Raw genomic sequence first — 12182 nt, 5'->3', positions numbered from 1 at the left:
AGAGGAGAGGAGAGGAGAGGAGAGGAGAGGAGAGGTGAGGAGAGGAGAGGGAGAATATATGAATGTCTCCCTCCCTGAGGCCAGGCCCCCTCATTATTCCAGCTCATTATCCCCAGAGAGTGCCCAGCATAATTGGATCAGATAGAATTCGAGCCAGCTTCCTTCCTCATTCTTCAGTGTGGCTTCATTAGCAAGTCTTTTGTAAATAAACTGAATGGAGGACTAAAACAAAAAACAAAACCCCTATCATTTATTCTGCCATGACTGCCTGACGAGGGACATTAGATGCGGTTTTTTTTTTTGAAACATATGGAATAGAATGAAATCCCTGTGGGCTCAGAGATCCCTTGGTGAATGGCGCCCTGTCTGTTGGTCTCCTCCTCCTCCTCCACAGCTCTGGAGAACAAGTTACTGCGGGCGGGGAAGCAGCTCCGGCCGGCCGACCACACAGCTGGCCCGGGGCCGGCCATCTCCAGCTACAGATTTCATGCAGCACCGCAGCATCGTCTTTGCCAGGCAATCCTTCAGGTGATGGTGCTGGGGATGTAGCCATGAGTGAGCCACAGACGGATCCTAGATCTACTGCAGTGGAGTACCTAGCGACGCTTCCACGCTTCGCTATGCAGATGGGTCTGGTGGACTGAGCGGTGGCTTCACTACCCTGATGGAATGCAGCCTTTGCCGAGCTAGATTACACAGGGCCTGGGAGACGGAGCCAACAGACAAGACCTCCGTGCTACGGCTCACAAAACCTGCATCATGGCAGACATCGTCGCTTCTCAGTCGACGTAGATAGCGGCCTCAGGATGCACAGCCACTCAGCAGGCTATACTATGTCGATTTTGGAGCTGGCAAGCTTGGGGTCAGGTCCTGGTCCCTGTCACTGCAGACTGTGTAGTTTGAAGTGGGTGTAACATGAGCATCACCCTCACAGGTCAAGGGCTGTGTGAAGGGCTGCTGTGGCATCGGGGTTGGAGCTGTGCAGTTACAGAGCGTCTGTCTGTCCCAGTTGACTGGTGCCAAATCTTTTGTTAAATTCTCTGGGCGTTATCCAGACTACCCTCTGTCACAGAAAGAGCTGTTTGTCGTCCCAAGGTCTGAACTGCACAGCTGGTCCTGTAGATAATACTGACGTCTCAATAACTTGATAACGGTAATGTTTTTTAGAACTCTTATTAAATAGCCCCAGGCAAGCATGGTCTCGTTAATTCTCAACAACTTTGAGAGCCACACAACCACTAACCTCATTTTGTGGAAGCTGAAAATTAAGGCTCAGTGAGGAGAAACATCCTGGTCCAAGGCCACCCAGCTGCTGCTGGCAGTGGCGGCGCTAGGACCTGACATGGGCCGCCTGGTCCTGATATGGTCCCTGAGGTCCTTCATCATGGTGTTTGGCATCAGGCGGCCGCGTTGAAGCTTGATGTTCAACCCAGTCATGGTGCTTGGTTGTCCCTCATGGGTTGGGAACCTGTCAGCCAGCGGCAGCTCATGTTGAATGCTGGTTCTATTACTGTGCGTATGTGTGTGCACGCACACAATTGCGTACAAATGCCAGAGCATACATAGAGAAGACAACTTGTGGGAAATGGTTCCTCACCTCCACTATGCGGGTTCTGGGGTGGAACTCAGGTCGTCAGCCCTAGCTGTGGGTGTCCTAACCCCTAAGCCATCTCACCTGCCCTTGATACTGGTCCTCATGGACCTCAAGAATATAGGACAAGCTATTATTTCCCTCCCAGGGACTGAGCCTTCTCCTGGGGCCCAAACAGAACCCACGAATACATGATGCACACTCATGTTACTAGTGGTAAACTAGTTGCTTAAGTATTAACTCCTCCACAGTCACTGTCAGGGCAGTGACTCCAGGCCGATCCAGAGGCGATAGTAAATATTGATTCACGTTATCTTTAGCAATGTCTGTCGGCCACTAATCTCTGGCTGTGACCCAGGCTCTGTGCTAAGTGTCTTCTAGTCATCTGAGCCGACCTTCCTGGGTTCTGGGCTGTGGATGTGTGTAGAGGGTGGAGGTCCGGGATGGCGGCGGGGCGGGGGGGGGGTACGAGTCTCCATTCAGCGGAGGAGACAAAGCTTGAACAAGTGATCAGAGCTGCTCGAAGTCAAAGCTGCTGACCCACAGGATTAGAACCTGGACTGAGATCTTTCCGACCCCTCCACGGGAGCTTCCACCTTGGGGTCCATGCCAGCTCCTGCACGAGAAGGAGGACTATGAAAAGGGAAGCAAGCAGTCAAGGCTGGGCATCTGTGAGGTCACATGGCCCAAGGCCCAGGTTTGTCTGTCTTCATCTTCGGCATGCTGGCGGGAGGCTCTGGCACAGCCTTGCCATGCTGAGAGGAAGCGAACGCTGGTTATATCTATGGCCGAGACCGGGCAGCCTGAAGGTCCCTTCTAACCTCTCACTGCCCCTACCATAGAGAGTGGCTAGCCAGCTCGGCAGACAGGCCGTGGCAGCTGCACGCGGGAGAACAGGCTCACCTTGAAGGAGATCTCATACTGCTCTCCTCCCCAGATCTCCAAGCCAGGGTCGTAGCCGCCCAACTCCCAGAACCACTTCCGGTCCACAGCGAACAACCCTCCAGCCATCACGGGAGACCTGTTGGAGAAAGGGCACAGTGTGAGGATATGCCGTCAGAAGCCCTGCTTCCCAACTGAAGGCGTCCCCAGAAACTGAGCTTGTCTGCTGGGGACTCCAAGGCCTCGTAGGTAGGGACCTGGCCTTCTTGCTTGCCACTTCCTCTCATAAGCCACTGCATTTTAACCTAATGGATCCCCAGTCCCTTGATGCGATTAACACCTGAGAGTATTTGTGAAGTGAAATCTGCAGCAGCAGCAGCAGCAGCAGCAGCAGCAGCAGCAGCAGCAGCAGTAAGAGCTGCAACAGCAACTCCTCCCCACAGGCCTCACAGCTGCATCACGGACACGTCTCTAGCCTCCGCCTTAGCTACAGGGTCTGACCTGTTGTCTTCAGTGTGTATGTGTGCAGAACCTTCTAGAGAGATTGAAAACTAACACAGCTCTGCTGGGCCCCCGCCAGACCTCCATGGTAGCTGGGTCCCCACCAGGCCTCCAAGCACCTGGATCCTTTGCAGATGTTTGCTCAGCTGTGCTGTCCCATAGACGCCAGCACAATCCTTCTAATTACTTTGGGAGGAAGGATGGAATTCATTCATTCATTCATTCATTCATTCATTCATTCATTCATTCATTCATCACTGAATGCCACTCATGAAGCAGGTGCTGGAGGAGTCAGGAGACAACCTACGGTCCTTCGGGGAACAGCTGTGTGGTAAAGTCACCTTAGCACAGAGGGATCCAGGAGACAGACAGAAGAATAAACAGTAAAGGCCTATGGGAAGTACAGACAAGGACGCTAAGGAAAGCCAAGACCGTGTCTGTTTCCAGCCCCGAGGGTGAGAAAGGAGGCGCGGCTGGGGGATAAGGACGGATGCTCAGAGGAAAAAGTGTCTTATGAGGTTTCTGGAGGGAAAACGCTGCAGGGGAGGTGGGAACCGCACCAGCAGGGCATTGATGCACAGAGGGGTGGGCCAGGACATAGGAGGGTCAGGGTCTGACACGATGGGATCCAGAGGAAACCATGGTGCCTCACTCAGGGCAGCACCGAGCGGAAGCTGTGTAACATCTGCTATGTGAAAATCTATCCGGATGGATGGCTGTGTCCCAGTCTGTTGAAAATCTAAACCTTCAAACCAGCATGCTTGGAGGTGGCCTTCCTGCCCCTGTTTGACACCAGGACCCATTGGAGAGACTGATGGGACAGGCTGCACCTAACCATTGCCTCCTAAGCTTCCTTGTGGCGGGTGGATCCCTGGGACATTACTGAAGGTGTGACACACTCCAGGTTATCCTGCAAGTACTTCGGTGTCCTTACCTTAGCCTTCAAAGGCAGGGCTCACTCCTCGGGAATTGGTGGGACGGTTCAGAGCTGCTGGCCACTTACAGCCGGCTTTTGACCCTATCTCTAAGCCACAGGTCCAAATTGCTGACCCTACCCCCTGTCTTCCTAGGATCGAACTGTGCTGATACCACAGGCAAGGGTCGGTGGGATGGGAACTCCTCACTCAACTTCTGTTGTCACCTGAGGTGACATTCACCCTGGGTGGGCTAGGACAGCTGCTGCACTTGGAACATGGCTGCTTAACAAAGGGACACTGCATGTGTGGGGTGTCAGAGAATTAGATACTTTTAGCCGTTAGATTCTTCAGGGTTTCTCTGTGTAGCCCTGGCTGTCCTGGAACTCACTCTGTAGACCAGGCTGGCCTCGAACTCAGAAATCCGCCTGCCTCTGCCTCCCGAGTGCTGGGATTAAAGGTGTGCGCCACCACGCCCGGCTAGCCGTTAGATTCTTAGTGCTGGGTTCTGAGTGGGCTCAGGACCCTGGAACCCCTGTACTGGACAGAGGATAAGAGAAGATTCCTGGTGTGTAGGTAGGGGCCCTGGTTACCAACGATATGAGTCCAGATCAGTTGTACTTACTCAAATGGGTCACTGGGGTCAGCCTTCTGCAGCTCTGGAGGGATTGGGATCCGTTTGTAATACATTTCCCAGTCGAAGGCACCACGCATGGCGTCCCCAGCCTGAGTCTCATACCGGAAGTCATCGTGGTCGATGACGTCGATCATTGGGCACACGATGGTCTTCCGGTTCCGAGCGATGCGGTCTGAGGCGGTGGAGAGACGCTCATTAGTGGAGAGAGCGGGCAAGGGCTGTTCCTGCTCTGTTGGGAGCTTGCTCCGAACAATCCCCAAGATGACCATGGCTTCCTTCCAGCTCCAGCGCTGTAGGAGGCAGTTCCTTAGACAACATCTCATGCTGTGGTCTCTTTCCAGCCTGGGAGTCATGGTGCCCAGTCTACCATAAGGATCTCAGTGCTGGTCTGAGCCCCCCAGGTCATTCCCACAGGGAGCTCTGAGTGCTTCAGGAGGCCCACTGTGGGGGTCAATGATTTGCCCTGAGGGGCAGATGGGCCGTGCTGGGGAGCCTATTGGTCAGGGTCAAGAATCATGGATCATTGATCATGTTCGAGACTTGCGATGCAGGCTGGAGGGCCAGAGAAAAGGCATGACTTACAGGTGGGTAGGTAAGTGGTGAAATGTGTGTGTGTGTGTGTGTGTGTGTGTGTGTGTGTGTGTGTATACACATACATGCATGCATGCAAGTCTGGAGAACAGTGACCATTAACCCCAATTCATGAGACAGCAGATCCTGTCACAAGCAAAATGTCAGGAAGCATGGCTTGGTCCTACTGTGTGCACACAGCTGTATACTGGATTGAGATGGCCACTGCATTTCTAATGTGACACATGGTTTAAATAGTTGCAGAGGCTACAGATGTTGCATAGTGGTAGAACATTTGTTTTTTGTTTGTTTGTTTGTTTTTGTTTTTGTTTTTCGAGACAGGGTTTCTCTGTGTAGCTCTGGCTGTCCTGGAACTCACTCTGTAGACCAGGCTGGCCTCGAACTCAGAAATCCGCCTGCCTCTGCCTCCCAAGTGCTGGGATTAAAGGCATGTGCCACCACGCCCGGTGAGCATCTGTTTAGCATGCACTAGCCATAACACACACAGACACACACATGCAGAGTTACAGAAATGCCCCTGCACCAGGTATCCCCAGAAGGACAGCAGCGTGGCTAGCGCTGGATGCACTTGGGATTAGTTTTACTGTTCTGTTCCGTTCTCTTCACCCACTGAGTCAGGATTCCTGGTGCATGGCTTCCATCTGCCTGTGGACAGGTTCCCTTGTGTGGGAGTGTCTTCATGATTATTAAGGACCTTGAGGGAAAGATCTAGAGAGAGGTTCCTATCCTGATTCTTCAAGACTTCTGTGGTCATTTCAGTCCCACAGCTAATCGGTGCCAGTGATGGCTGACAGCTGGCCCTGCTTGATGGCAGTGGCCTGTGTCACTGTGCTCAATGACAGTGGCCTGTGTCACTGTGCTCAATGGCAGTGGCCTGTGTCACTGGACCTGTTTGGGAACTGTTCACAACCCAATGCCATCCCTTCATGCAGCTGTGGACATGGCTGGCTGACGCCTCAGAGTTTTGCTCTCGTCATGGGTCTCTGAAGACCGAGATGCCGGTATTCCCCATTTTCTATGAGCACAACTGCAGGACACTCTCAGCAGCCACTGTGAGTACCTGTGTTCTCTTTGTCACATGAAAAATGCAGGTAAGACTGCCGGAGCCTGCCCGCTGGACTGCGTAAGTCAAATCCAAGAACAGATGTGGCCTAACCTCAGAGGGACTCTCAAAGCCCGGAGGACTCTGACAATAGTGAAGAAAAAGGCGAGGGCTCAGAGTAGCTTTCTCCCCAGGCAGAGTCCTTGGGCTCCATAATGCCTTATCATTAAGGAGGGCAGAGCCAGCCTCGCTTGGAGATGTTAATGGATGCGCAGACAAAAGCCGCGCTGGGGTCTCTGTAGAAGTTCTTGTGTTTCTACCAGAGGGGAGAAGGAAAGGAGGGAGAGGGGTTGCTCTCCTTTCGGAGGATGAAAATAGCCCTCCCGCATTTCCATAGAAACAGAGTTAAGGGCTGTTTAGACAAGCTCAACTCAGTGGTCCACCACCTCATTCTCACGAAAGGACCCTCCCCACTCAACTGCTCCTCTTGGGCAGGAAATGTGCTGCTGCCTGCTGAGGCCGAGTCTGAGGCGGAGGCTGAGGCTTTACGTTCTCTCTCTCTCCTCTGGTAATGAGAGGTAGACGCAAGCCACTGCTAGGTTTAATTAAATACAGTTTACTAGAAATTCTGGCCTTCCTTTCAGCCCAGTGAGATCCCCAGGCATGATCTTAAGAGCACCTAATCCAGTGCGTCCTTAGTGATGGTCAGGAAGAAAAGCCGGCTGGGTCACCCTGTGGGGCTGTGTGTCCCTGGCTTTTGGGTCTCATCTGCACGGTGGCATTGGCTGCCACGGTTGCTGGACCACGACACACTTGGGACCGAGGCTCCATAATCTGCATGTCTGGGGCGGGAGGTCTGCCTGGGGTATCGTGGGGATCATGCTGTTTGTTAGACTGTCATGCACGTCTGACCCCTGGCCTCTGGGATGAAGTTCACTTTTCTCTTGCCCTGCCCTGCCTCCCGGTTCTGACAGAACACCCATCTTAGCTGTCTGCCTGGAGACATCTGCTTACTGCCCGCCTCTGGGTGGATCTTCTGTGTCCTGACCTGGTTTTCTTCCACTCAGTGTCCCTCCTACCCACGTCCTACCCACGTCCTACCCACAGGCTTCAGTGAAAGGTTTCTGGTTCCCTCCTGGGCGTCTGAAAGGAAAGGAACCTTGGAACTGTGGAGTTGTGGGAAACAGCAGACTTGGTGCTTGACGGATGGTGACTTTGACACCAATGGCCCGAGGGGACAAGCAAGCCACTGAGCATCTCGACTGCAGTTTCTTTTGGTACAAAAAAGACCTTTTCAATACAGTGCACCCCTGTGAGGCCTGGTGATCTTCCCTGTAACCCGCCTGGCTCACAGCATTGGTGATAAGCGGTGCCATTTTCATTTCATTTAGTATAAAGATACCTCCCTCGAAGCCATCGCAGTTTGGGTATTTTGTTTAAGACCGGATATCATGAATCCCAGTGTGGCTTTAGCTAAAGATGACTTTGAACGTCTGACCCCCTCTGCTTCCACCTCCCAAGTCCTGGGGTGTGTGTCATCATTCCTGATTTATGAAGTACAACCCCGGGGGATAGAACCCAGAGACTCATGCATGCTAGGCAAGTGCTCTACCCACTGAGCTATGTCCCCAGGGGCCATAATTTGAGTCTCAATGGTAGAAAGCTTTGGTTTGCTCTCCAACAGACTTAAAGCAATCTGAGAGAAGTTGTGTGGTCACTGAAGTGTGACACTTTCCTACTCTGTGAAGCAATGGGACGGACCTGAACTTCGGAGCCCCAGCTGGAGCCTGGAACTCTGTGGGGGTGCTGCCAGGCAAGCAGAAGGTCTTAGTGTCACCTTGGAGTGGAAGGCCGCCCACCCACTCCAGGTTACCCCACTCCTTACCGAGCAAAGGGGGGAGCCAGTTGACGTTGGCTTCACAGTGTGAATCTAAGAACGTGATGACATCTCCGGTGGCGGCCGACGCCCCCAGCATTCGGGTCCTTATCAGGCCTTCCCGTTTCTTGGTCCGGAGAATCCTCACGCTGGGGAAAAGGGCCATGTAGTCCTCCAGCGGCTTCTTCAGGTGCTCTGTGAGGACGGGGGGGGGGGGGAGGTCAGAGTGGCTTTGTGGCAACGGCTCTGTGACCCACAGTTTGGGTACTGCTTCCCAGTTCACTGACTCACAGGCCTCAGAGAGAGCCAAGAAGGTCAGGGGCCAACATCTACCAACAGGGAAACTGAGGCCCACAGAGGTCCAGTGATGCACCAGGGCTGGGACATAAAGGCTTCACATGCACACATGCAAGGGTGGGGATCCTGGCAGCTGTTTATGCTAGTGTCAGTTCCCTCATTTCCTGACAGAAAGACTGCTGTTTCCTTTTTTTTTTTTTTTTTGGTTTTGCAAGACAGGGTTTCTCTTATATCCCTGGCTGTCCTGGAACTCACTCTGTAGACCAGGCTGGCCTTGAACTCAGAAATTCGCCTGCCTCTGCCTCCCGAGTGCTGGGATTAAAGGCGTGCGCCACCACGCCCGGTTGAAGACTTTCTTTCAGGTCAGTGAGATGACTAGTCCGGTAAAGGCGCTTCCCGCCAAGCCTCAAGACCGGGAGTCCAATTCCCGGGACACACGTGGGAGAGGGAAAATCCCTCCCTCAGGGTGTCCTCTGACTCCCAACCTTGCCTGGCAGCGTCTGCACCCAGGATGTCTTCCCCTCCCCTCACGCACACATGAAATAGCTCCTTTTGTAAAAGCCTACAGCACCTGATCGTCCCTGGCAGTCTCCCAATCAAGTACTAGCCATGCCTGACCCCACCGAACTTCCAAGAGACTGGGTGAGCTCTAGGTGGTATGACTGGGGACACAAAGTAATACTTTATAAAGAACGTGACGAAGTGGGAGAGATGGCTCAGTGGTTAAGGACATTTGCAGCTCTTGCAGAGGACCCAGATCAACGGCCAACAGCACCCACATAAAGGCTCTACAGGTTCCAGGGGGAACTAGTGCCCTCTTCTGGCTTCCTAGGGCACTGCATGCAACAATGCATATATGCACATTTAAGCAAACATAAAAAAATAAGCCCCAGGCTTTCTGTTGGTCTCTTTTGATGTTCATTAGTTTTGAGGCAAACACCTTTTTTTTTTTTTTTTTTTTTTTTTTTTTTCGAGACAGAAACCGGTTTCTCTGTATAGCTCTGGCTGTCCTGGAACTCACTTTGTAGACCAGGCTGGCCTCGAACTCAGAAATCCGCCTGTCTCTGCCTCCCGAGTGCCACCACACCCGGCTCTTTTTTTTTTTTTTTTTGGGGGGGAGGGCAAACACCTTTAATTTCAGCATTTGGAAGATAGGCAGATCTCTGTGAATTTGAGGCCAGCCTGGTCTACAGAGTGAGTTCCAGGATAGTCAGGGCTACACAGAGAAACCCTGTCTCGAAAAACCAAAACCAAAACATAAAACATGGTTGGAAAACATGAAACACCAAGACAGATGGATGACATCCTGTGCGCAGGGATGGGGTGAAGATGACATTGGTTCCTAGTGACACAGAATTAAAGCTGCTGGGGTTGGAAAGATGGCTCAGCGGTTAAGAGCACTGACTGCTCTCCCGAAGGTCCGGAGTTCAAATCCCATCAACCACATGGTGGCTCACAACCATCCATAATGAGATCTGATGCCCTCTCCTGGTGTGTCTGAAGACAGTTACAGGGTACTTACATATAATAATAAATCAAAAAAAAAACAAAAAAAAAAGAATTAAAGCTGCTGGCGTCACAGTGTTTTCTTTGTAGAAGTGACAGTCAACAAACCACTATTAAAATGTATATGGCCACGAAGGACCCAGAATAGTGGAGGTGTTGTAGAAAAGAAAATGTAGGGGGAGGCATGTTTCTTGATATCTTCACTGATTGAACTTAGTGTACAGTTGTACTAATTAAAACAGCAGGAGGGCCGCAGAGATGGCTCAGCGGGTAAAGGTGATTGCCGCAAAGTCTTACAACCTGAGTTTGATTCCTGGGGCCAAGTGGTAGAAGGGAAAAAGAGATTCCCGCAAGTTGTCCTCTGACTTCACACATGTGGCATGGCACACTTGTGTGGGAACTAAAGGGGGGGGGCAGGGAAAGACGGGGGAGAGAGGCTAGCCCACGTCCCGCCAGAGTTCCTCCTGTGCTCTGGGCAGGCCGACATGGGAGCGCTGCCAGATGCTTTCCACTCAGCCCCGGGTGGGCATCTAAGCCACTGACCCCACTTGATGGGGGTGGTGGTGGTGGTGAACAAAGGGCAGCCCCTGACCAGGGACCCGGGGGTGACACCCTGTAGCCCCGGGGTTATGGGAGAGAGGTTCCCTCGCAGGTGAGAGTAAGCGCAGCGGGCCTTGATGAACAGAGACAGTCTGTGGTTTTAGAGCTTTATTGTAGAAAGGCAGGGGGAAAGAGAGAAGGTAGAAAGAGAGAGAGACCAGCCATGGCCAAGAGGAGAGAAAGGGGGAAAGAAGAGAGAGAAGAAAGGCTAGAGAGTGAGCAGCCCCTCTTATGGTGGGCTGTTATCTTTACTGTTGCTAGGTAACTGGGGAGGAGTTTAGCCTGAAGGTCAGAAGCTTGGGACCTTGTCAACGTGACTACTAGTCATGCTTCTTCTGTAGGGGCTGGGGGGGGGGGGTGGTAACTTCGACAGGAGCCTTGGGTCTAGGAGACATGAGGGAACTCCTTCTGTCCAATGTTGCTGAGTTATCACCCCCGGGCCCCCGGGGTTCAGCTCTCAACTGGACTGAAGACCAGACTGTCTGTGCATAGCCCAATGCCCCACACACGTGTGCTTCCTACGTGTACACACACAATGCATGCATGCATATATACATACTGAACAATACTGAAGTGGAAACTTAAGGGTTCTTTGTAAAGTCAGTTTTGTTGGATGGTGTTTTGCTGGGGCAAACACGTGAAGGAACGTTTCACTGAGGCAGACTCAAGTGAAAGGACGGTCTGCTAAGGCAAACACGTGAAAGAACATGTGACGGAGAATGCTTTGCTAATAACATGCATGTATTGGTACATCTTACATTGCACAGTTGAGTTGCATTTGTTGGGACTCTGAGGACTCGGGCTGATTGGACGCATGTGCTAAGGTAAGACCCGTGGAGGACACACGATGCTTGGAGGGAATATAAATAGAACTCAGTGAACAGTGACTAAAGCTGAGCTAGGCTTGCTTATAGAGCTTTGCTCTGCAAGGCTTGTTGGTCTCGAGTGTTCGCTGATCTTCATTTCACTGAGAGAGGCAAAGCTGAGAACTTCTCCTGGTGTTCCTGTTGGCCCTGGTGGTATTAACTGTTCTTGTGCCAAGTCAGCAGAGGCCTAGCTGTTCCTGCTAGGTTGTTCCACTGCTGCCGACTCAAGTTTGCTATCCCGACTACTGAACTGGACTGCTGGTGTATCCGTGAAGTGTTTTCGAGTGGATAGAGCTGCTTCTTCGGACCTGTGAACTGAACTGCTGATTTCCTGAGAATGCAGATGGAATTTGCTTCAAAGAACAATTTTTTCCCTTTTTTTTTCCTTTTCTCCAAAGATTTATTTACTATATGTAAGTACACTGTAGCTGTCTTCAGACACTCCAGAAGAGGGCGCCAGATCTATTTATGGATGGTTGTGAGCCACCATGTGGTTGCTGGGAATCAAACTCAGGACCTTCGGAAGAGCAGTCAGCGCTCTTAACCGCTGAGCCATCTCTCCAGTCCCAAAGGACAATTTTTAAACAGGCCCACTTCCCCTGTAGCCTTTCTTTTCCATTGCCTCTGGTGGGCTAGAAAGGAGGTTAAAGCATTTAAGAATCATCATTAAAAGTAAACTAAAAAAATTAAAGTTACAAATATGGTCGTAAGGATCCACCTGCTTCTGTACCACAAAGCTAGGGTTATAGACATACACAGCCATGTTCAGTTTTTTACAGGAGTGCTGGGGATTCGAACTTGGGTCCTCAAATCTTGCACAGTAAGCACTTTTATCCACAGAGCTAACCACACACCCCCATACTTTTTTTTTTTTTTTTT

At 51.7% G+C, this 12182-nt stretch overlaps 1 protein-coding gene across 1 annotated transcript in view; it reads right to left on the bottom strand.

Moving 5' to 3' along the window:
- Galnt10 (polypeptide N-acetylgalactosaminyltransferase 10) overlaps positions 1 to 12182 on the bottom strand; it is a 144189-nt gene that overhangs the window by 14492 nt on the left and 117515 nt on the right. Inside the window, exons 5-7 of the mRNA XM_021211815.1 lie at positions 8044 to 8229; positions 4514 to 4697; positions 2495 to 2612 (exon numbers count right to left, since the gene is read on the bottom strand). Coding sequence (XP_021067474.1) covers positions 2495 to 2612; positions 4514 to 4697; positions 8044 to 8229 — 488 coding nt within the window. The remainder of the gene's footprint in view (positions 1 to 2494; positions 2613 to 4513; positions 4698 to 8043; positions 8230 to 12182) is intronic.

The sequence above is a fragment of the Mus pahari genome, chromosome 14 (assembly GCF_900095145.1).
Source record: "Mus pahari chromosome 14, PAHARI_EIJ_v1.1, whole genome shotgun sequence".
Taxonomy (NCBI): Eukaryota; Metazoa; Chordata; class Mammalia; order Rodentia; family Muridae; genus Mus; species Mus pahari.
The sequence above is the reverse complement of the archived record's forward strand: the minus strand, read 5'-3'. Positions and strand labels throughout refer to the sequence as shown.